The sequence below is a fragment of the Cynocephalus volans genome, chromosome 12 (genome assembly GCF_027409185.1).
Source record: "Cynocephalus volans isolate mCynVol1 chromosome 12, mCynVol1.pri, whole genome shotgun sequence".
NCBI classification, from domain to species: Eukaryota; Metazoa; Chordata; class Mammalia; order Dermoptera; family Cynocephalidae; genus Cynocephalus; species Cynocephalus volans.
This window is the reverse complement of record NC_084471.1, coordinates 65,948,136-65,972,625: the sequence shown is the minus strand read 5'-3', so window position 1 is coordinate 65,972,625 and position 24,490 is coordinate 65,948,136. Positions and strand designations below refer to the sequence as shown.

The window sequence follows — 24,490 nt, the reverse complement described above, 5'->3', positions numbered from 1 at the left end:
GTGGAAAGAAGGTGTGAGAGAAACAGGCATCTCCCTCCCACCAAGCTGTCTGGTTCCAGGATGGGTTTTGAAAGAGTAGGGCAGAAGAACACAGATTCCAGCTCTGGTCAGTGGGGGCACTGGGTTGGGTTTATTGCACTTGCAACAGAGTTTAAATAAGTCCCGGGTGTCCAGAGCCAAGGTGAGGGGAGGGTTGGGCAGAGAGGAGGGGCAGCGTCAGTGCAGCTGGCAGGCAGAACCCCAATTCTGCAGGCCCAGGACAGTGGGCTCCCCTTTCTCTGGAGGACTGAGAAGGCCTGCGTCTGGCCAGGCTGAGGTTCCAGATCTGTTGCCATCATGGCCCCTTCATGGTCCTGGGCAAGTCCTGACTTCTCCTAAGTCAGGGGTGAATTGGGCCTCCAGGCCCAGGTCTGGAACAGGCCCAAATATAGTCCTGGATCTGCCTAGATTGGTTACCAATGTCTGAGTCTGAGTTCCAAATCAACCCCAGGCCCCAGGCTGGGTTTGGCCCATTTGAGTTTTGATTTCCCCTTGAGCTGGGTTCTGGGCCAGCATCGATCCGTCCTGAGCTGGTCCTGGGGCACCATCCATGGTTAGTGTTCCTTGTTGGCCCACCAGGGTCGGGGCTGTCCAGAGCTGCCAAGTCTCACTCCCCAGGTTCCAGGTTCTTAGCTGGGGGTTTCCTTTGGATCTCTGGCAAGGCTGAGAACAGATCTTTGCAGACTGGAGCTGGACAGGAAGTCCTTGTGGCATGTCTAGCCCAAGGAACTGCAAATTGATTGCCCAATTAGGTTCCAAGTTGTTTTCAGGAAACTCTCCAAAATGCAAAGGCTGCAGGGAGGTTAGGGCCTCTGTCCCTGGATCTGAGGTCCCCCATCCATGAAGAGGGCATGTGTAAACGAGGGTCCTTCACAGTGCATTGGGGGGAGGGATCCCCAGTTCCTTGCTGCCACCCACCCCTGCCCCCAGCTCTGGCCCTTCAAGTATGTCTCTGGGCTGGGGAGAGGAGCTTCTCCCTGGCCCTCAGCACCTTCAGGAAGCACCCAGTCTCCTCTGTCAGTAGACTGAGGGTGAGGGAACTGGGTCTTCAGGATTGGGAGTCTGGGATCAGGAGGACTCAGGCATCAGAGGTGGCTGGAGGCTTGAGCTGAGCTTTTTCCATGGCGGTGCCGTATGGGAGGGAGCGTTTGAAGAATCCGAGCTGATGAAGGGAAAGAGGGGAGAGTTTAGGTAGTCTGGCTCCCATTTCTCTGCAGCTGTTATTCCAAGAGGGAATGAGGATGTCTGTAGTGCCTTCAAACTTCCCATCCTGCAAAAGTGGCCTCTGAATTCAGGCTAAGACTAGCCCTCCAAGAGGTCCAATGGGCCCAGAAGGGCTAAAATTGGGGATGGTTTGGTAAGGGGAGGGTCTTTCACTAGTACCTTAAAAATGCCCCCAGTTAAGCCAGGAATGGCAAATAGGTTTGAACTCAAGTGCCAAGTCTGATTGTCTAGTAGTGGCTGCCTCTTGAGAAGAATGCTGATGCCATTTCTGGGATATGATCAATGAGTGATGGCTGCCCTGGATTTCTGGAGGAAGTGATAGCACAAATACCGTGTATTTGCTATTTGTGGGTTACACTGATGTTGCAAATACAGACAAACTTAGCACAATGCTCTAACCAACTGAGCTAACAGGCCAGTTCCAAGAGGACTCTTTCTAAGCTAAGGGCTATAGAATGAAGGGAGGAATTCAATAGGAAGGGTCAGGATTGGATGCATGTAGCCAGGGCAGAGGTGGGACATACAACTGGAGAATTGGTCTGGAGGTGAATACTTGGGACTGTGGAGGGTAAAGGCAGAGCCTGATGAGAGGGTGGCCAAATCATGTGCAGGTTGTAGCTGACCTTGTAGAGGATGTAGATGAGCAGACCTAGGAGCAGCAGGCCAAAGAGGATGGCGAGGATAATGATCCACAGTGGGACACCATGGCTGCCTTCTGCCTTGGACCATTGCACAGCTGTGGCCACCTGGGGAGCAAGTCGGGTGAGATCACTGAGAACCCAGAAGTTCTTCCCATCCTATACTTGGCCACCTTCTTGTCACTGGATCTAGACACACCTCCCCCCTCTTACTTTGAGCTAACAGCATGCTGAACTTAAAAATTTAAGCTCCTAAAATGTGAAATATTATCTCTTACTGTTGTGCTTTCACATTTGCTATTCCTTCGCCCCAGAATATTCCTTTCCTGAGTGGTTAGCCTGGCTAGTTCCTATTTATTCTTCATATTTCAGCTTGAACATCACTTCTTCCAGGAAGCCTTCCCTGACTCTGCAAGACAGGGTTCAGGTGTTCCTATGATGTGTTTTCATAAACACCCTGACACTGTGTTATCATTGCTCACCGGACTATGAACTCTAGGAGCAAAGATACCATGTCGATCTTGCTTACCACTATATCTCTGGCACAGTGCCTGGCACATAGTAGATGCTCAGTAAATAATTGTTACAATTACAAGGCCAGCCCTCATCCACATCCCAGTCTCAGTTCCAGCACTCTGAACCTGGACTCACCTGAAGTTCCTTTTGGGGCAGCTGCCGAGGCAGGATTCGGTAGGGCATCTTCAGGGCTTTGTACACAGCTTCACACTGCAGGCTAAATGGCTGGTGCTCTAGCTGTGAATGGGAGAAAGTTGGTCAGGGCAGCCCTTCCTGGGATCTAGAGGACACAGGACTCCCCATGGTCTGGCTTAGGTTGTGATCTTTTCCTATTTTGGACTCATTCTCTCCTGAGTCTCTTTGATGTTTCTTATATGAGATAATAAATGTGTAATCGAATAATTATAATTAAATAATGTATAATTAGATGACTATATATTCAATAAAAAAATTTTTTTTGAATCATTAATGTGGGTTAACATCCAGGACAATGCCTGGCTCATACTGTGCACTCAATAAATGATTGATCTTTACTATTCCCACATCTGCTCCTCTCTCCACTATGGATTCAACTTCCATCTCACTGTTTTTCTATCACTCTTTGTATGCAGGTCTCCCTCCAGTCCCCTCTCCTTCTAATGGACCAGGAAAGGGAAGCCATTGCTTCTAGTGTGGCCACTAGGTGGTGCCAAGGACACATAGCTGTGTCTAGACAAGGGCAAGCAAGGAGAGCTGCAGTGCCTGGGTCCCATTCACCAGATGAGAGGTGGTTAGGACAATGGGAAAGGGAAGGGTCAGTCCAGGCAGGCCCAAAAGTCAGAGGTCAGGACTGGGGTAAGGCTCCCTTACCTGCAAGAAGGTCTTGGCCCAGACTCGGAAATGCAGTTGCAGACTTCGGCTCTCTTGTCGGTGCAATGGCCCGAGCTCACAGCGCAGCCTGAAACACTCAGCCTCTGGGCATTTCTAGGAAGAAAGAAGAGGCTTGAACCCAGAGTTCTGCCCTTCTGGTGGCTCTGAGAATCCAAACAGGTACTCGGTGGTTGGTCCCAGACATCTTTCTCAGTACCACTTACAAGGATCTGAGGTCCTGAGGAAGCAGTGCTCCAGCCTGGAGCTTCCCGTCTTTGCAGGTGGTGCAGGAGACCCTCGGGATCCAGCTGTAAGAGGAAAGAGACTGTTTGCTGCCTCTTCTGTCTCATTACAGCGTCTAAGTCAGCCTGTACCTGGGTTCCAGAGGAGCTTCAACTTATTCTTTTATCTATTTCTTTATTGATTCATCCAACTGACCACCCCTATGTGCAAGGCATCAAGCTCAGTGCTGAAATATGAAAATGAATAAAACTCGGTTCTTGAAATTTACATGGAGTAGATGTGTAAATAAATAACTAGGTCCTTGTTCCTGCCTTAGGGCCTTTGTACTGGCTGTTCCCTCCGTTCAGAATGCTCTTCCCCGAGTCTTCACAGGTAGGTGGTTCACCTTTGTCTTTTAGGCCTCAGTTCAACTGTTACCTCTTCAGGAGGTTTCCCTGATGAGCCAACTTAAATAGTCTCCAGTCTTTCCACAGCATGTTAGCACTGCACTTTCACTATTTTTCAATACCTGCTAATTTTTCTCTTTCTCTTTTTACTTTTTTTTTCTTTTTAATTTTTATTGAATCATAATTGATTATACTTATTTTGGGGGTTCAGTGTGGACATATGTTGATCAAATCAATATTACTAGTATATATGTTGTTACAAATTATACTTATTCTTTATGCTGCTTGTCTAAACTCTCCCTGTCCCCCTCTCCTCTTTTTATTTTGTATTGTCTATCACCCTCCACTGGAATGTAAGCCCCTCAAGCGTGGGGATCTTGTCAGTTTTATTTGGTGTTATATTTCCTGAGCCTAACAGTGTTCAGTGCAGGCATTCATTTAATTGAATGTTGTCAATGAGTAAATGAACTATAAAACAGGCACCAGGGCACAGAGGAACAGTTCTGAAGAAGGCTTCCCAGAGGAAGTGGCACAGAGCTGAGTCCTAGGAGTATGCCAGGAAATAAGGGAAAGATATTGCAGATAGAAGGAAATGTTGTGGACAGAAGTCTTGTTCTTTCGCAGGACTTTGAGGTGTCTGTGCACTTTCTGACCCCCCTCAGTGGCCTTAGTCCTAACTATAGGCACATTCTCACTGCCTCTTCCAGGCCCCCAGCGACCTTACCCAACCTTTCAACCTTAGTCCTCTGAACCTGCCATGTGTCCAAGTGCCTCACCTCCAGGTCCTGTGAGTTGGGAGGCAGACTCGTGGTGCAGTTGCTGAGTCCTGTAACCCTGGTCACGTAGAGAAGCTGCTGACCTTCCAGAGCCTGGGGACAGCTGAGCTCCAGCACGCCCTGGCTAATGGAGCTGGGGCCCAGGTTGATGAGCTGAGGAGGGAAGAGCACAGTCATCATGAGAAGAGAATGCTTCTGCCCCACGGAGACCCTGGATAACCATGGTCCTACTATACCCTGCTGCGGGGCTCCTATCTTAGAAGTAAAGGAGGGAACCATGCACAGGGATGAAATCCTCTCTCCAGCACTTTTGGAGGCAGCTCCATCCTTCTTTTCCAATCACTTGATTGGCCTCTCTCCTCTGGCTGTCTCTCACATGACACTGCCCCATGCCTTTGCATATCACTCACCCCTCCCTCTTCTCTTCCTCTTAGTCCCTCACTCTGGTCCCAGCCATCTCTTGCTCATACTAACTCCTTTCCTGTCATTCATTCTGGACTGGCCCCTCCACTCTCTCTAGCCTGGCTTGCCCAGGACCCAGCTCTCCCTGCCTCCTATCCCTCCTCACCTCATAGACATGGTGGACAGCAGGGCCCACGTCCCCCTCCTCCTGAGGCTGGTCTCTGAGCTGCCAGTTGCTTACTGGGAATAGCACTGCCACAGGCTTGGAGACCCTAAGGAGAAGGGTGACTTAGAGGAGGGTGGAAGGGACCCCATAGGCATCCTTCCCTACAGGTCTGTCTCTCCTCCCAGAAAGGCCCCATTCTGCCTAGGCACTGACCCGTTAAGGGAGACCTGAGCCTGAGCCTCCACGGAGAGCCGGAAAGAAACCATGTCGCTTTGTGAGTTGTTGAGATTCTTGCTGTGGGATGGAAGCAAGAGCGGGGTGGAGCTGGAGCCCAGCTGGTGAGAATTGAGCCCGCAACCAGGCTCCACTCCCTGCCGGCCCTCCCTCCTTCTGCACCCCAACTCAGCCCCAGCCTGGCCCCACCCACTCCCTACCTGAGGATCTGGAAGTCAAACTGGATGGTTTTCTTAGTATCCCTGAGATGAGGGACTGTGAACCGAAGGCCACCCCAGAGCTGTAGAATAGTGAGGGAGGAAAAGGTGGCTGTTAGACCGAGCATTTACCTCACACCAATAACAGCCCTCCTTCCCTATCTCACAGCCATTCTCTGGACTGGCTGGTTACTGTCCTAAGGTCCCCTCTTTCTCCGTCCCCCTCATCTTCTGTTCCAAACTTACACTGGCTCCTGCCTTCATGGGGTTGCCCAGGTCACACACCAGCAGGCGGCTCTGGTTCACAGCAAAGTAGTCACAGCTCAGGCTGGAGAAGTTCTGGAGGTGGGGTGAGTGCAGGTCAGGTTTTGGTGCCCCCTGTAGAGGGGTGTCCTCTAAAGCCCCACCTGAGTGTCCCTTCTTACCCCTGGGTGTCTGATGAGTCCTGAGTACTCAGCCTCCGGAGGGGCCGTGACCCGAAGCTCAGCCTCATAGGCGCCACCCTCACCCATGTTCTGGGCATGGAAAGTTAGGTTCAGGGCGTTCTTGTCTCCCAGGTACACACGGTTCTGCTCCCTGGATGGGGTACACAGGGTAAGGGACACTGGGGAATTAATCTTCAGACCAGGACAATGGGCCATAATAATAACAATACAGTAATAATAGACAACATTTACTGAGTTCCAACTCTGTGGCAGGCACTAGGATAGATGTTTTATGTAGATCATTTCATTTCATTCTTCCAAAAAGAGAAATAAATGCTATTATTTCCACTATACAGATAAAGAAGTTTAAGCTCAGAAAAGTTCAGTAACTTCCCAAGATCACACCGCTAGTATGTCCCTACTCTACTTTTTCAGGTTTTAGGTGCATCCAGAACTCCCTAGCTTAATGTTAGCCTCCACTTACCCAAACACTTCCAGCTGTAGGTCAGGCACACAGATATTGTCTTCTCCACAGTCCAGCAAAATCTGAGCCTGAGAAGCAGGGCAGCCTTGAGAGGGGGAGTTTATACCTGTTCCTGGGCTTTGGGTCCCCATCTCCAGGGCCCTGCCCCCAGATGCCCAGGCCTCTGTCCTCCCGGGTCCCTTCTCGCCCTATCCTCACCTTGTCCTCTATCCGGCTCTTGCTCTGGTAATGAAGGACTGGCTGGAGGCCATGGCTGTCCACAGGGGCTTGGGGATCCAGGGAGAAGTTGAGGGCAATATGAATCGGGGAAAGTTTGTCTCGGAATTCTGACTCATTCTGGGGCCAGGGGAGAGAGTTCACGGAGTCAGAGGACCCTGGAGACTTGGTGGCCCTGCTCCTCAGCCTCTTACGTCTCCCTTTGTCTGCTCAGGTCCCAATTCTAACCATTCTCATTCCTTCAGAGGCCTTGGCAGCCTGGTTCTCAGCTCCTCTGACAGAAGGGTCCCCTTCCTCAGCCCCCAAGAGTCCCAAGCCCTTCACTGGAATCGTCCAATCTCTTTCCATTAAGGAGGGTCCCTTAGATCTATAGGGTCACCTTCTCCGGCTAGTTCAGGCCATACCCTGAGGTAGATCTTCATCTCTCTGCAATCCTCCCGAGCCCCATTCTGGATGAGCAGAGTCTCGGTCAGGGTCGCCTGTCTGGAAGCCAGGAACAGTGCCCGCCGTACCCCTCCCTTCTGCTTCTGCCAGTCCAACTGGAGCTCCACTGTGAAGCCTGCAGCCGGGGACATATAAGGAGAATCTGCTCACACTCCTAATCTATTCAGACAGAAGGGAGGTCCCCAGGTCCCCAGCCCCTCTATCTCCTGTCCCAGTGCCTGAGAGATCCAGGCAGTTTGTCTCACCAATGGAGTTAGGGACATGTCTTCCAGAAGCATTGAGGCAGAAGCTAAGGTTGATGCTGAAGACAGACCAAGAAGAAAGCTGATGAATCCAACTGGAACAGGCATCTTGTCCTCTACCTACCTCCCAGACAGACCCAGACTAGGACACTACCATTTGTCCCCTTCCTAAGGCAGACTTGTTTCCCTTGTCCACTCCCAGGCACAGACTGAGGTATCCCAGGCTCATAACTGCAATCTCCTAGGACCCAGCTCACCAGGCCACAGGGTTCCCCTCCAAGCTGCAGCTGTGCTCTTCCGGGTTGAACATGGCAGGGAAGATAGTGAGGGAGGCACTGGCAGACACGATGGGGCGACCCCTGGCAAGAGTGGATGTGGGGTGAACAGAATTAAGACTCCTCTGTAACCCAGGCACAGGAACCTGATGCCCAAGCCCAGGATGCCAGTGTTTTTTGCATTGACTTTCCCAACCTCAGCTCTATTGAGAAATTTCCAGTTCCCAGTTCCCTAGGGCTGCCTTCCCCAACCCCTCCTTGGAGGTCATACCTGTACACCACAGTCTTGTCCACACCGAAGGACCCCACAATCAGATCTGCAGGAAGTCAAAAGACCACCCCTTACAGCAAGCCCCACATCAGGATCCTTTCTTCCTAACCCCTTCTAGTTTTATTACTCAAGGAGGATGCAGAGAGGGGGCAGCGCCATCTAGTGGCATTGGCCTAGAGCTGCACCTAGGAGCTTAGGAAAGGTGCATAAGAAGGGGTAGGGGTCTGTGACCAGGGAATTCTTTTTTTTTTTTTTTTTTTTTTAAAAGATGACCGGTAAGGGGATCTCAACCCTTGGCTTGGTGTTGTCAGCACCACGCTCAGCCAGTGAGCAAACCGGCCATCCCTATATAGGATCCGAACCCGTGGCCTTGGTGTTATCAGCACCGCGCTCTACCGAGTGAGCCACGGGCCGGCCTTGTGACCAGGGAATTCTAAAGTGAAAGGGGCCTCAGACACAACTCACCAGGGTAACCATTGCCATCCAGGTCTCGGCCTCCTCGCAGGGCAGAACCAAAGAAGTCTGGGGTGTGGCTGGCTGCCCATAGGGGCTGCAGAACCTGGGAAGGCTTAGAGCCCAGCCCCCCTGGACCCCCAGGGAACACAAACACTACTCCCTGTTGGGTCTCCCCACCAAAGGGAGCCCCAATGGCCACATCTGAAAGACACAGAACACACACCAGTCAGCAGGTCATGAACAGGGGTCCAAATCTCTACCACCAGGCTCCAGGATCCTATTCTTTCCCGTCTATCAAACACCGTATTCTAATCTCTTCAAACCCTTAGACCCAGACACTGGAATTAAAGTCATGGGGTTTGGGTATCTGAGCTGACAGACACCCTCCCCCCAATCCCTTCTGACTCAGGACCTGGCTTCTCCTTAGCTCCCAGAGCCTATGGTGCTTACCATTGTAGCCGTCCTGGTCCAAGTCCCCCAGGGGGGTCAAGGAGCTGCCAAATCGGCCAAACTCATCATGGCCAGTGAGGGTCAGGGTGGGTGTAGGCTCTAAGCCGGCCAGGTGCTGCAGGTAGATGTAGACCCTGCCCACCTCTTGAGGCCGCCCGTCGGCTGTCCGCTCCATAAGCAGGGGTGCCCCTATCAGCAAGTCATCCAGCCTGGGGGGAAGGGCAAACCCAGGCATCATGATACCCTATCTTGCCACCTCTCCTAATCCTAGTGCCAGAAATCCCGGGCATCCTGGATCCCAGGCTCGCTCCCACCCAAGTCAGAAGAACTGAAGTCTCTGATCTTCAGCTCTCAGCTCTCTCCTTGTCTCTGAGCAAGGAGAATGCAGGTATGAGCAAGAATCCAGAGAAAAAAGCCGGGGGAAAAGCTCTTCTTGTATTTTCTGTTCCATCCCACTCTTCCCTCCAGGATCTGGGAAGGGCATCGTGGTGTGCCCCTTTCCCACTACTCACCCATCCCCATTGATATCTGTTGCAGCCACTGCATAGCCAAAGTAGGAGGCCATCTGGGGAGGGCAAAGGGGCAACACTGGGTCAGAATTAGAGGGGTCAATAAACAGGATCAACAGGGGCTGTGAAGAGGAGTTCAGAAACTCCAGAAGGGCTGGAAAGTTGGGCTGATATTATTGGGTCATGGCTGGGGCTTCATTGGCAGAGGGCCAAGGTAGGGTAGGGGCGGGTGGGGATGTCCTCACCTGTTCCCCTGAGAAGTTGTACAGGGATTGGATGTCTGAGCCATTAAGAATGGTGACCTGGGGGATGAGATAGACCTATTGGTCCTGGATGCCCAGTCCCTCCCATGGTTGGAGAACAAATGGGTGCAGGATACCCAGGAACAGGTATTCCTTGAGGACACAAACCACTTGTTCCTAACTTGCTTTGGAGCTTTGCTCTCACAATCCCATTTCTATGCCAGGAAGCTCCACCCCGTGGCTGCTTCACTATTTTTCTCCATATCATTTATCAACTACTGACAGATTCCATATTTATCTGTTTGTTGTCTATCTCTACTCACTAGAATGTAAGGTCAATGGGGGCAGAAGCTTGGTTTCGTTCTTTGCTTTCTCCCCAGAGCCTAAAGTAGTGTTTGGCATGCAGTAAACACTCAATCATTATGACTATGCACAGTGGGGCTGCAAACACATGTTCAGAATCTAAGTCGTCTCTCATCCTCCATACCCCAAACCACAGTCATGTCTCCCCTGTTACCAGCCCACCAGGTCCCCAAGTCTCCTGAATCCTTGATCTCTTCCTTACTCTCACTGCTGTGAGTCTGGTGTGAGCACTCGCCCAGAACAGCTGGACAGCTTCCTTGCCAGTCTCCCTGCCCTGGGCTGCTCCTTTCCTCTATGCACCCTTCCCACTCACTACAGCCAGACTGACTGATGGCCCTAGAGCAACTCTGGGATGGTTCCCTCTGGCTTGGAAATCCACAGTGGCTCCCTGAAGCCACTGCCCAAAGTCTCAACTTCTTGGCTGGTCCTCCAAGGTTCGGGAGAATCTGGCCCTAACCTATCTGTTTTTACTCAGCTTTTCCTTATTCTCATCCTCAATCAGCCCAAGAGTCTGCTAAACTGGGCTAAAATTTTTTCCTTTTCTTCTGTTCTTTCATGCTCCTGCCTAGGATGCTCTTTCCTCATCGCCACAGATTCTTCACAGAACCTTCTCTGATCTATCCCCTCCCTAGAAAGTGTTTATTCCTTCCCCTAAACTACTATATCACCTTATATACTTTTCTGAAATTTATCATAGTGCTGAAAAAAACAGTGATTTGGAATAAGATAGACCTGGTTTTAAATTTCTACCTAGCCACTTACTAACTGGGTGATCTTAAGCAACTTACGTGGTCTGTTAGACCTCAGTGTTCTTATGTGTAAAATGTGAAAGTTAATACCTACCCCACAGACTTGTTGTAAAGAATAAAAATACTAAATGGACAGTGTTTGAGGCATTCAGGGGCTCACTAATAGTGGCTCCACCTTGGATTATAATTGTATGTGTGCTTATCTTATATACTTGATTAGAAGTACCTTATGAGATGGGGTATGATGCCTTATTCATCTTCTTATCTCTTACCTTTCCTTAATAAATGTGTTAATTGAACGAACTCCTATGGCACTCTTATCTGTATCCTTTTTAGAGCACTAGTCATGGTCTAATAATAACAGCTACTAGTGTACACTGTCTAACGATTCACTAAGTACTTTCACATGCATTATCTCATTCACCCTTACAAGAGCCTTGTGAGGTCAGATCTATTATTATCCCATTATACAGAGAAGAATGAAGCTCAGAGATGTTAAGCTGGAGGCAGGGTATGAATAAAGAACAGAATGGCTCAACCAGAGTAAGTGCCAGAACTGGAACTGATGTCTGACTTCAGAGCCCGTGTTCTGGTCCACTTTTTGAACCCTCACAAACTGCCATGCATGGTTCTTTGTGATTAGCTAGGAGAGTACAGGGAGTGAGGGGTGAGTCTGGATCTTACATAGCCATAGGTGAGGTTCCCTTTCGGCACACCAGCAACAAAGTCTGCAAAGAAAAGAGAGAGTTGTGGGCTAAGGATAGGGAAAGGGGAGCAGACAAAAATGGTGAGTGTCTAAGTTCCTGGCCAACAGGTCCTAGTTCTCTATCTGCTCCCTCCCTTGGCCCCAGCCTGGGTAGGCACTCACCTTCTGTGTCATCACCACTGAATTCACCCACAGCCACAGAGTATCCTGGGGGACAGGGTGGGTAGATGTTAGTATTCCTGCTCTGGAGACCCTCCTGCTCTGGTCCTTCTCCCAATCCCTTCACTAACCCTACTGGGCCTTCATAGTCAGCATGCACATGACAAGTATGGCAGAGGGGCTAGGGATGTCTGAGTGGGGCAAGGGGGGCAAGGGGGTGAGTGGGGACAGGAGCACTTGAGGTTCTCCCCCTGCCATTCCCTCCCCACTTGCTTGCTCACCCAGATAGCTGTCATCATAGATGGAACTGGCCTGGCGAGTTTGCAGCTGCCCCTGAACAAGGTTGATCAGGTACTCAGGGTAATAGGATTCTGAAATCTGCTCCTGAGTGGCGGACAGGATCTGGCCTGGGAAATGGAATGAAGGGCAGATGGATGGAGGGGGAGGTGCAGAGAGGGATCTGGGGGCTGACTGCGTACGATTTCAGGAGTCTGGTTCAAAGAAGGGAAGCGTGTGGAGGGTGGTAGAACATTACATGTAAGCCTTGAGAAAGGAAGAGGAGAACTGGAAGGTGGGCAAAGAGGCAGAGAAGGGAAGGATTGGTGATTCCAGGCTGGGAGTAGGGATGGGAGGCCATGAGCCAGGAGACTACAGAATGGCAGAGGAAGGACTTACCTTGCCAGAAATAGCTCCCTGGTCCACCTAGGACCACACGGCCAGTCTGTGGGTGGAAGGAGGTAAGTCTAACATCTGGTTCTGATCCACCTGTGTCCACTACCCACAGCCCCTTCTCTCCCAGATCATCACCCTCTTACCCTGGTGAACTCGGCACTGAAGCCCCCTTGGCAGTAACCCTGTCCTGCTGCTGAGCTGAAATCTGTGAGGGTAGAAGGTGGTGAGAAGGAGCCCTGCATAGATGGGTCACAGAAAAGAAGAGATGGCATGGGAAAAAGGTGGGAGAGGGAATGAGAGAAAGGGCCTCCCTGGACCAGACAGTGAGCATAAGGGTAAATAGCCCATGGGGGACAGTGAGAGTCAGCCCTGAGTATACCAGAAACTCACATGGAGAAGGCAGACACGGGACATATGCCCCCTCTTACCCTTACCTGAGCGGCAAGGTGCATATTCCAGAATTCGGGTGAAGTTGTCTGTGGAGAGATAGCAGGTGCCCACAGGATCGCTCAGTGGCTCCTTCTCTGTGCGCCAGCTGTATAGTGGAGCACATGCCTGGGAAGGCCCGGGAAGAGGGGGCTTCAGGTTTAGTGGAGGAAGGCCCCTCCTCCCTCCAGGCCTGGCCTTACCCAGCCACTGCCCATCCCCTAGCCACCACACCACTGAGCCTGCTGGCCCCTCACCAAGATGGAGGAGCCATGAGCTCGAACTGTTGCCCCAAACCACTGCAACGACTTGTACTCCACAGGCTCCTCTCCATCTGGGCTGGACAGTGAGGACTCCAGGGTCCGAGAGCCTTGGGGAAGTGAGGAGGGAAGTCACGCTCGGCAGAGGGCAGTTGAACTCTAGAGCAGCACCACATGCAGCCTGGTGATGCCCAACACCTCCAAGCCCTGAGCCCCCATGACTCACAGGGAGAGGAGAGTGGGGAAGGATCTTTAGTTTGCTTTGTGCAGCCTGACTCACCCCTCCTCTACACATACACATGCACGCACGCACACACACAGGCAGAACCTGGGGTTTCCAGAGTTACCTCCCCCTCACTCCCTCTGCTTCCTCACCCATCTGGGACAAGGATTCGTGCAGTGGGGCAGGGACAGGAGGGTGATAGGGAAGAGTGGCTGTTTTCTAAGAGGGTAGCCCTTTGTTTGCACTTCTTTGCCTGTACCTGGGCCTGTGTCTCAAATAGCATCTTGTTCTATCTCCTTTCTTGACATTTCTCTGTCTGTCTCCTTCCAAGTCCAACTCTGCCCTCTATACAACAGCCTTTCTTATTTTTCTGATGCTCACTTGTCTTTCAGGCTTTTAAAAAAATCAGTCTGTTTCATGATTCTTATCTCTACTCCCTCCCCCTTCAGGCTCTCCTCTTTTTGTTCCCTATCCCAGTCTACTTGAGTTTTTTTTTTTTTTTTTGGTGACTGGCGAGTGCAGGGAACTAAACCCTTTACCTTACAAAGCCACACTCTAACAAATTGAGCCAACCGGCCAGCTCCCTTCACCCTAGTCTTTATCTCTGGAGACAGACTGCCAGAGTTTGAATCCTTGATCCACTGTTCACTAGCTGTGTGACCTTGGACAAGTTACTTAATCTCTGTTTCCTCACTTATACAATGGGGATAACAATATCTCATACATTTGTTGAAAGGATAAGTGAGCTAACATATGTAAAGTGCTCACAACAGTGCTTGGCACAGAGCGAGTGCTCTTTGAGTGTTAGCTGTTAGTCTCTGTCTCCCATCCATCTCTATGTTTATTTATTTATTTTTTTTTTTAATTTTTTTTTTAAAAGATGACCGGTAAGGGGATCTCAACCCTTGACTTGGTGTTGTCAGCACCACGCTCAACCAGTGAGCTAACCAGCCATCCCTATATAGGATCCGAACCCAGGGCCTTGGTGTTATCAGCACCGCACTCTGCCGAGTGAGCCACAGGCTGGCCCTCATCTCTATGTTTAGGCAGTGGCTTAATCATGTTTCAATCCCTGCAGCACCAGCACAGTGCCTCGCATGCACAACCACTTAGTCAGTGCTTAGTTAAAGGAACTGAATAGTCAGTGCTTCTCTCCCTGTCTTGTCTGTGTTATGGCCCTGGCCTCCCTGAGTTGCGGGTGATTCAGGGGAAATGAGAGCCACATGTTTCTGAATCATGCCCGCCCTTCTTGGGCTGGGCTGGATTGGGAACGTGGAGTGAGTGCCATGGGGAGCCACTGCAGAGCTGGAGCACCAGTGCTGGCGCTGGGAGAGCACGTGGCTACGGTACTGGGAAGACTCCACCTCTTGCTCCAGGCCCCACCCAGGCCCCGCCCCCAGCTGCAGTCGCGCCCCCCAGGCCCTCCCTGAACTTCACCGGCCTACCTTTGCTGTCAAATTCGATGGGGGTGCACTGAGTGGGGCTACTGCCCCACGGACAGAGGTAGACAGCACCACCCTGCAGCACTCCTGGCTGACTGGTGTTAGCCTTGGGTGCTCCCACCAGCACGCTGACCCTGTGGAGGAGGAAGGAGAGGCAGTTCAGGGTGGCTCCTGGGTAGGAAGGACCCAGGCCTCTGGGGTAGGGCTGGCTGGGGGTGGGGTAGATGCCCCCTGTGTTGTATTTATATCTCAGAAGATGCCACAGATGCCAGAGGCACAGGCTGGAGTCAGGCAGTCCCCATGTGCCGCTGTCACTAACACAACACCTCCCCTCCTCCCACCACTCTCTTTCCTCTCCTACCTTCTCTGTTAATAAAGAAAGGAGCCAGAGTCAACTAGAAGGGGAAGAGGAGCTGGAGGGCTTGGACCCCAGCTTCTCCATCTCTCCTATGTACTTGCCAAGATTAGATATGCAGTCCCTGGAACCCAAGGTCCTCTGGAGCTTCAGGGTCCTCTCATATAGCCTGTACCCTCTTCTCCCAAGCCAAATCCCTTCCCTGGGCCAAGACCCAGGCCTCCAGCAGGCTTCCCCAGCTGCCTAGCCTTGGGGCGTGTAGGAGGAAAATGTGAGTCTTGGAAATTAGGCAGCAGAAGTGCTCTCCACTAGGAGTTGGAGGACAGTGAAAACAGATTGTTCCTCTGCGCCTGGGCCCCTCCTCACCCTTGGCCCTGGTGTGGACCTCCTCTTCCTGGCTGGGTCTCTGTCTCAGACCTCGAACCCCTTTCTCACATACCATCCCCAGGAGGCTGAATTCACATCCTCTGCTACTGAGGTCCTAGTTCTGGACACAGTACCTTAGTTCCCCCTGAGAAGAGAAGTTTGCCTCTGATGGGGGTCCTATGTAATGGGGTGGTCATAGCTAAGGGCCTGGACAATCTTCCTGCCTTCAGCTCTGCTCTTCTATCCCTGGGTCCTTTGCCTCTGCAACAGTGCTTGGCTCTCTTGGCTTTCTCCTCCAGGATCTCCTACAAGGACTGTATCTGGCAGTCTGGGCAATTCAACCTGCCCCCTGGGCCAGTATCCCTGCCAGCCTTGGCCTCTGCTCTCTCCCAGTGTCTGCCTCTGGCACTGCTTCTCAATCTTTGTTCCTCTGGCCCTATGATGGCTTGCTTTCTAGGTTTTGGTTTTTGGGTCCTCTCTCTCTCTCTCTCTCTCGTTCTCAGATCTTAGGTTTCTCCATCTCTGTTGGTTTTGTCCTTTTTCAGCTTTCAACACTCCCAGTACCCACTCCTTCCCTGGTATTTGTATACCTTCCTCAGACCTTCTCACTAGAAAAGAAGGCCCAAGTCAGGGATTATGGTAGAGGTCACAAAACCTGGGGGTGTCTTCCAAGAGGATGAGATTTTATTGAGTGGGGGAGGGGTGAGGTCCAGGAGGAACAGGGGAAGGGAACACCAGAGAGAGTAGGTCCAAGGGGACTGAAGTGGGGAATGAAGTGTCTAAGAGGGCCAGAAGATGAGAATGAAGGAGAGAGAAGGTGGGGTCCAGAGGAATGGGGTTGGGGGAGCCAGGAGAGGGATGTTATGTGGGAGGGGGGAGAGGGGAGAGGATGAGGGGAGGTGCCAACTTCTGTTACCCTGGGGACAGGAAATGTTTACTGCCTGTGGCTTCCTGTCTGTTTCTAACCTCGCACTTCTCCGTTTGTCTCCCACCCGCCAGCCAGGCCCCACCCCTCTCGCTTAGGCAATTTCATCCAGTTGAGGGGTGGAAGCTGGCCACTCCGAAGGCACAGTGACTTGGTCAATTGCCAAGTCCAGGAGGTGAGATTGGTGATGGTAAGAAGTTGTATTGCCCCTGAACTGGGTGAGGAGAGAGAGGTATACTCCTCTCTTAGCAGGGGCAGCCCCCAGAGAACTTAGCTGCTGCCCTCACACTCCTGAAGGCAGAAAGGGCCACCAGCCTGAACCAGACCAGAGCAGCTGTGGTACAGCAAGCAGTGAAAGGAGTTCTGGTTCAGGTGCTAACTCAGTGTGAACTCGGGAAATACCCTATCCCTCTTTCTCTGGGTGAAGAGGTTATCTCAATGTCTTCTGGAGCCACAGGGCTGAGGCCAAGGGACCCTGTTCCCACTCCAGATTTTTCCAACACTCCCTGTCCTTGGAGGGGAGCTGAGATTGAGACTCCTGGGATGGCCTGAGGAAATATCTTGGAGTTTAGTTGGGTTGGAAGGTGAGGGAGAAGCCTTACAGAGCTTTTAAACCCCACGAGCCCACAAGCCACAGCAGATCCATTCTGGCTGTGCGAAGGTTCAGGATACCTGGCATGCAGTCAAGGGGTGCAGACCCAGATCTGCCCCCACAACCTGTGGCTTATACTTGAGGATTCAGTGGCCCTTCCATCCCAGCAAACCCAAGTCAATCCAATGAATAGGCCCCCCCCTCCACGTGCTAAGGTGAGGTTCCTGGTGTCTGGGATGGTACTTAAGCTAGCTTGTTCTTATTCTCCCACTTCTAGTTTCTGCTTCCTAAATCCTGCAGCAGTTGGGCCTTCTTAGGGGTCTAAGATGGTAACAATGGACGGTCTTTAGGCTATTTTTAATATTTCAGAAAGCCTAATGGAAATGATGCATTTATTAGATAAGGCAGCCCAGGCTAATTAAAACTTCAAGTTTATTTGCTTTTGGCTAGAATTATATCAACTCATGTGGGGAACCTGGTTATCTCATGCTGGTCAGCAGCTCTGATTGACAGTTATAGATTTTTTTTGGTTAATGAAATATGAGAAAAGGAATTAATTATTCCTTACCAAATGAAGTTGGGCAAACAAACTCTTCCAAAATAGGGTACAAGGGAAGAAATAATTGCCATAATTTATTTTGAAGCCGCAGAACCCTGAAATTGTAGAATTGATCCTTGGAGACACAGACTATCACAGCTAGAAGGCACCATAGACAGCATCCACTGGTTTCAAGACTTTACTGTAGATGCCTCAGGGTTGACACATGTAATAAAGGAAGGCCACCTTCATCTCTGATATTACTTAAGAAAAAGTTTGAAAAGCACTGACTAAGTCCCATGTCCTCATTTTACAGATGGGAAAAACTAAGTCCCAGAGAAGTTAAATAACATGTCCAAGGTCACTCAGAATCCTTCCCAGCATAAGAACCAGAAGCTAGGAATCCTGATTCCTAGGCCAGTGTTCTGTCTACCCCACTGCCAATTCATCCTTTCTTCTCCTATCCACTATCTCTCCAGCCAGGCTTCTGATTAACCAAGTCCCCGCTCAATACTCGGTTACTGTTTGACTCTGTTGGCCTGACAAGGTCAGGGGTGGAGAGCAGATAGTGGACAGAACTCCTACAGGTCCTACAGCAGCACTGGCCAGGCCAGAGAAGGACACCTGGACCTGGGTCCCCCAATGCATTCACAAGGGATATGCCCGGTTGGCTGGGGAGGAACAGCTGCCTCCACTTGTGACAGTCCAGAAGCAAATAAGGAGCTGAGCTGAGACAGGTCCACCTTTCATGCTTTAAAATGTCCTGGGCCAAGTCACTTCCCTCTTTAATCCTTGGATTCTCCATCCATAAACTGATGGATTGCCCTTGAATTGTCCCTAAATTTACTTCTAGTTCTAAATTTCTATGACTCCTGAAGCCTCAGTTTTTATATATTTAAAATGGGGGCAATATAAACACAAGGATTTTTATAATGATCCAATGGAAAAATTGATGTGAAAGAGCTAAGGAAATATGAGGAACTATTAATTACTATGACTATTATAAGTACTAATAGCAAGTAAGAAATGGGGGAAAACTTAAACAAAGAACTAGGTGTTGGTCAGGGAGGAGAGAACCAGAAATAGAAAATAGCTACCCACAAAAAATTGTGCCTCCCATGTACTGATCACCCTCTGCGGACCAGGTGCGTGCGTGCGTGTGTGTGTGTGTGTGTGTGTGTATATGTATGTATATATAGTCTCATGTAGTCTTCAGAACTTCCCCATAAGAAAAAGTTATTGATTTTCATGGGAAGACCAGGCTCCAATAGCTTGAGTAACTTGCCTCAGGTCACAGAAAGAACTAATAAGTGTGGGGGCTCATAACTCGCTCTGCTTGACTCAAACTTTGTCCTTTTGTACCATGTAACCTCTCTGGTACTCACCCTGTCCTTTGATGCTGTTTCAGTGTTCACTGTGAGAAGTGATGAGGGAGAGACCAAGAACACTGAGGGCCTCCTTCTCTGGCAATGGCCCTAGGGGGTCCAAGGCCCAGCTATGGTGGGAGGGAGGTCGCTGGGAAGGTAGAATGTTGTAATGTTGAGTCCTACTCTAAGAGGGTACTATAAAGAGAAAATGAGAAGGGGAGGAGTACAAGATGGACACCTGGGTTCTCTTGGGAGGGGAGATGAACAGAAAGGGGAGGGGGAAGGGAGGAGATAGCTGGGTCCTGTTATAGGGGACCAGGAGTATATGAAAGTTCAGATGTTTAGAGGAGTGTTTTAAAAGGGAAATGACACTTTTGTTGGGAGGGCGAAGGAGGAAACACAGGGAAGGTTAAAATCCAGACAACTAGATACCCTGATCCAGGGGAGGAGACCCCATATCCTCCCTCTCTCTCTCCTCTCTACTCCATTAGTGGTAAGAAGTTTGAGGGGGTCTGGTGGAGGCCAAGCCTAGCAGAGGCTCCAGGCCAGAGTGATGCAATGGGGTTTGGGCAAGAGGCCAGGGGGGTGGGTGGGGGTTGGGTGGAGACCTTGAATAGCCTAGAACCAACAACTTGGTCCTAACCATCTTTCTTTTTTCCAGCTCCAAGTCCTTCAGACAAAGGAGAAATTTGCTCTCCTCCCCAATTGAATTAGCTGGGTTAACTCCATTTCTCCAAAAATGAAAGAAAATGAGTAGAGATCAGTCAACTGTACCACGAGTAAAAACAGCTCCCCTCTGACAGAGGTTCCATCAAATACTGAGATACTGCGGGGTGAGATGGTGAGCAGTGGGAAGCTCTGAGCTCAGAGATTGGGAGAAAGAGAGCAACTCTAGTTGTTGTGGAGGATCAGGAATATGGTGCATCTGGGGATCCCTGGCCCAGCCCAGGGGCAGTCCCCTTCCTCTCTTACTTCCCACTGTCCCCTCCCCCCGTCTCCATTTAACCAAACACTCTTGTTCTAATGTGTTCTAATCTTGCCTCCGTTCTAACTCCGGTTTCCGCAAGCCTTTGGGCACCCCATTTTCCAGGCACTCAGGGGCCGGGTCTGCTTGTCCCGCTGCTCAGTTGAGAATAAGGATCTTCCTGTGAGACGTCCAGGGCCCTGAGTCAGGTCTTACGCTCTTGGGCCCAGTGAGCCCGCGTCTCCCCTGCTTCCGAACCCAGCCCCAGAAGTCCCGGTCTCATTTCAACTCCAGCCGACAAGCTACAGGAAATCAGCTTTTCTCTTCCTCCCAAGAGGAAGAGGGAAACAGCCCACCCCCCTCCACGAGCACACACACCCTCCAGACATCTCAGCACCCGCCCTTGGCTGAGCCCGCCCACAGCCCAGGCGCCCCAGTGCCAGGGTCCTAGGACTCTCCCGAAGTTCTCGGATCCCCACGCCTGAACAGATTGGGGTGCAGGGCGGAGCAGAAGACTGAAGAGAAAGGGAAGGGAGCTGCCGTCCCCCTCCCGGGTCTTTCCCCAGTCTGAACTGAGGGGGGAGGGGAGGATGAAGCTGGCCCCCATTTAACCTTCCAACCCCCTCTTACTCTCCTCTTACTTACTACACGGTCTCTGACTCCCCTCTTACCACACAGAACTCATTCTGCTTCGACCCGTCCTTTCTCCACACAATGGCCTCCATGGATCCTGAGGTCCCCCAGCGCCCCCCAAAGCCCCTCCTGGCCTTCGCGCCCCCTCTCCACCTCCACCCCACCCCCCTTCAGGTCCCTGCAGCCCAAAGATCTCAGCCGGAGACTCTCTGCTGTTCCTCCATTCACACGCTCTCCTCCCCCTTGGCCCTGAGACCCCTGCCCAGACTTCTCCAGCTTCCAGCTTCGTGTCCTCTCCCCACCCGACACATGTCTCCCCACTGATCTCTCTCGAACTCCAGGCCCCCCTCCACGCTGGCCCCGTCCCCTCCCTACTCCAGCGCGGGCCCCCAACTCTAGCGCGGGCCCCCAACTCCAGCCCTAGTCCTTCCAAACTCCGCCCTCAAACTCAAGCCCTGATCCCCTTCAGACCCCAGCCGCGCCCCCAGTCTCCAGGCTGCGTCCCCCAACATCCCACCCCGCCGCCCACTCTCCTCACTCACCCGTCTGCTCCGGGCCGGTAAAACTCCACCGAGAAGCCGAAGAAGGAGCCTGGGGGCCCCGAGAGCACTGCTGGGGCCTCCGCGTCTAAGTTGAAGCCCCCAACCCCGGGTGGCGGCGGCAACAGCAGCAGCAGCAGCGGCGGCAGCAGCGGCGGCAGCGGGGATCGGCGCCGGGGGCCCCAGAGCAGTTGCACCGCGTGGAGAGGGGACTCTGGCGTCGGGCTCCCCATAGCGCCCGCTCTTCCCTGTCCTGGGGCCACCGACCCGGAGCCGCTTCCTAAACCTCCCAGAGGCGAATGACTCAACGCGGGGAGGAGTTTGCCAAACTCCCGGCTGAGCCCTCCCCCCGCCTGCCGAGGGGGCTGGCGGGGGGGCATTCCTGGGTCCTTGGAACGCTGGGCCCGCGCCCCCCACCCCGAAGGGGCGTGGGGGGACCGCACCTCTCCACCCCCTTTCCCCAGCCCCAGCTGGAGGCCGGTTGTCTGGACTGGGTCAGACTGGGCGGGTTTGGGCTCTTCCCCCTCCCCTGCTTCCCCCTCTGCCCTCCCCCCTCCTTCCAGATGTACAACGTAAACGCTCGGAAAAGGAGTCGGAAAAAGGGAGCGGAGAATTTCCTAATGAGGAAAGGAATCACCTCTGGAGGGCGGAGGGAGCCTGTATGTGTGTGTGGGGTCTCCTTCACTTCTTCAGGGAGGAACACTCCTCTGGCGTCTGGCCAACTGGGATTCCCTCTTGCCTTCCAGGGCCACCGGGTGCCTGGGTTCCGGCCAGCTGGATTTGGGATTCAGGAGTCCAGGTACAGAGCGCTCCCAGTCAGCCTGATAGAGGACCTACGCTGGCTCCTCGACTTCCGCTGCCTCTTCCCAACCCCCTCCAAGCTGCTAGTATTGAAAACCCAGGAGTTTGGGACCATTCACCAGGAGGGTTGTGCTCCAATTCTTCTCCTTGATTGTAGGGTATGGAAACCTCTGTTGTGCTCCTTCCTTGGATCTGGCAGTTGACCAAGAGCTTGGGAGTCGCTGGCCCCTGAGTACCTTTTTGATCAAACTGGCTTGATTCCTACAAACCTGGAGAATTGTGAGGGGTGGTGGTGGTGGTGGTGTGTCTTGCAAAGGGCCCCTTCATCTTCTATTGGCTCTAAGCTCTGGGAGCTGGAAGCCAGGACCCCATTCTCCCCAGATCCTCTGTGAAAGTAGAGGAAGGGAATCTAGTAAAGGAAGGTGGTGACCCCCTGTCCACCCCTTCCCCAGCTCTGGCTCTGTGATGAGATCACCTTTCAGGATTCTAGTCTTTATCTTAGCCTGGGGGAGGGGGACCAAGGGGCCTAGGTTCTCTCCTAACCCCATCTCCTTTCCAGTCTCCTTCCTGAGGTTTTCCTCCGGGACTCCTCCCCTCCCAGAATAATACCCCTCGAAGTCAAATCCTGTCCCCTCACTTTCCCAGTCCTCTGCCCCACTCTGGCATGGGGGGCTCCGAAGAAAAGTGTCCAGAGTCAATGCTTTTTTCCCCTGGCATGACTCTCCTTCTCACTCTGCTACTCTACTTCCTGTCCCAAATCACCCAGCTGGTTTTTTTAAAAGCCCCTCTCCAGAGCCAGCTGCAGCCCAAGGGAGAGGCCAGCTGGTCAGACTGTGAGGGTGATGCTGGCCCCCAGCCCACTCTCAGGTCTTGACCCTTTCTTAGGTGAGGAACCCATGGAATCTCTGGGTCAGGATCTTAAGCACAGCATGGTCATAAAGGTAATCTCTAGTTGAAAGCTGCTGAAGCCACAGGGCTGGGACCCCCTTTTGAGAAGAGAAGGGCTGAGGCTTGATAGCTGTATAACCCAGCAAAGCACATGTGTTTTGCTCTCTCCTTTCTCAGCCTAGGCAAACTCTTTAGATTTTCCCAGGATTTGGAAGCTTGGGGTAGGGGTGGGAAGGAGTGTAGAGAGGGAGTTGTGTGACTCAGTTCCTCCCAGGAACCTTAGTGGGGGACAGGGGACATAGTGTCCTGCCCCAGTCCTCCTCACTCCACCCCCCAAGCCTTGGCCAACTCAAACAGGCCCCCTCCCTGTCCATTCCCTGCTCCTGTTTACACCAGGAGCCCCTTAGTCATTCTCTGGCTGGCTTTTCTACTCTCCCCAATATCCCTCCTTTCTTGGCTGTCTCTGCCCTTATAAGTCCTTTCCCAGTGGCCCCGACACCTCCTGCCTTCCCTCTCACCATGCTTGCCTTTGCCTGGCCCTCCCTTCTTCTTATCTGGGTTGGGCCTGAACTTGGGGCTCTCTCCTAGTTGGAGTTGCTTCAGTACAGTCCTTCAGGGCTGGAAGCTGGCCGGGAAAGGCCAGCTAAGAGGGGGTCCCTGGAAACTATCAGTCCAATCTTCTCCTTCAGAAAAGGAAATGGGTGTAGAGAGAAGTGACTCGTCCAAGGTCACATGGCTAGCCAGGTAGTGCTGAGTCTAGAACCTAAGTGTTCTGACTCCAAACCTAGTGCCCTCTCCTATAAGCCCACTTCCCCTCTAAATGCTCTGTTTCCACTCAGCTTTTTCTGTCTTGTGTATCTCTCAGCTTGTCTCTGGCCCAGGCTGTGTGCCTCTTGTCAGTTTTCTTTCTCTGATCTGACCTCTCTGGTACCCTCTATCCCTTCATCACTCAGTAGGAATGATTTGCCATGATGACTGACTATTATTAATCACAGTCTGCTCAATGGAGGGAAGGATGAAGGGCAAGGCCAGGACACACACCAGACTCCTGCTGTCACCAGTCTTCCTGCCCTGAAGGCTAGATGAACCAGACAATCGAATTTCCACAGAGGAGTTTAGGATATAGGTGCAAACCAGGAGTCATGCTGAGTTTAAATAGCATGGGAGGAGGGTGGAAATATTAGTAATGGTTTATTTAGCATATACTATATGCCTGCCTCTGGGCTTGACATTTAACCTGCCTCCATCCCATTTAATTTTCCCAACTATCCAGCACTGAAGGTACCATGATCCTCATTTTACTGTCAGGATACTGAGGCCTAGAAGAGTGAAGTGACTAAGCTAAGGTCAACAGAAAAAAAGGAGCGGAGGTGAAATCCAAACCCAATCCCAATGGATTCCAAAGACCTTGCTTTCCCACTGCACTGCTAGCCTTATAAACTGGGCTGGATTTCTATAGGGGGGAAGATTCTAGAGTAGGAATCTTAACCTAGATCTCTTGTCCTTGGGGATGGGGTGGGGAGAAGATTGGGTGTACAATCCATTAATCCTCTGAAACTGGATGGAACTTTTCGTGTGTATGTATATCATTTCTCTGGGGCAAGACTCAGTGGCTTCTTTCAGATTCTCAAATGCTTAGAAATTCTGAGAGCACTGAGGCTGGATATCCTGATTTCAAGAAAAAGGCTCAGGGCTTGTTGGGCCTGTAAAAAGCCTAGTTGGGTCTGTAAAAAGCCTAGTTGGGTAGAGATGGCTTGGGCTGAGGTCTCCATGAAATAAAGCTTCCCAGCTGGTGTGTTGAAGCAAACACAAATGAGTTATAGGTGTGCTGAGACAGA

At 51.7% G+C, this 24,490-nt stretch overlaps 1 protein-coding gene across 1 annotated transcript; it reads right to left on the bottom strand.

Annotated features, from left to right (window-relative positions):
- Positions 1 to 107: 107 nt before the first annotated feature.
- ITGA5 (integrin subunit alpha 5) lies at positions 108 to 21,405 on the bottom strand. Its single transcript, XM_063115580.1, has 30 exons — positions 20,967 to 21,405; positions 14,688 to 14,818; positions 13,017 to 13,129; positions 12,768 to 12,888; positions 12,477 to 12,538; positions 12,337 to 12,382; positions 11,943 to 12,068; positions 11,665 to 11,709; positions 11,481 to 11,524; positions 9,688 to 9,744; positions 9,446 to 9,498; positions 8,934 to 9,142; positions 8,493 to 8,684; positions 8,028 to 8,073; positions 7,739 to 7,840; positions 7,485 to 7,540; positions 7,200 to 7,354; positions 6,778 to 6,915; positions 6,580 to 6,647; positions 6,096 to 6,246; positions 5,917 to 6,009; positions 5,674 to 5,753; positions 5,453 to 5,533; positions 5,240 to 5,345; positions 4,672 to 4,824; positions 3,491 to 3,574; positions 3,267 to 3,380; positions 2,553 to 2,654; positions 1,887 to 2,009; positions 108 to 1,201 (listed from the first exon to the last, which is right to left on the bottom strand). The coding sequence occupies exons 1-30, from the start codon at positions 21,341 to 21,343 to the stop codon at positions 1,118 to 1,120; spliced, it is 3,312 nt and encodes a 1,103-aa protein (XP_062971650.1). The 5' UTR covers positions 21,344 to 21,405; the 3' UTR covers positions 108 to 1,117.
- Between the last annotated feature and the right edge of the window lie 3,085 nt (positions 21,406 to 24,490).

Excerpts from the sequence above, each read along its gene's own strand:
- ITGA5 (XM_063115580.1), bottom strand. The coding sequence starts at position 21,343 with ATGCCCCCCCGCCAGCCCCCTCGGCAGGCGGGGGGAGGGCTCAGCCGG. Across the intron at positions 12,889-13,016 it reads CTCATGGCTCCTCCATCTTG|GCATGTGCTCCACTATACAG; the intron begins GTGAGGGGCCAG and ends GGGCCTTCCCAG. Across the intron at positions 7,541-7,738 it reads GAGGGGAACCCTGTGGCCTG|CATCAACCTTAGCTTCTGCC; the intron begins GTGAGCTGGGTC and ends GTCTGTCTTCAG.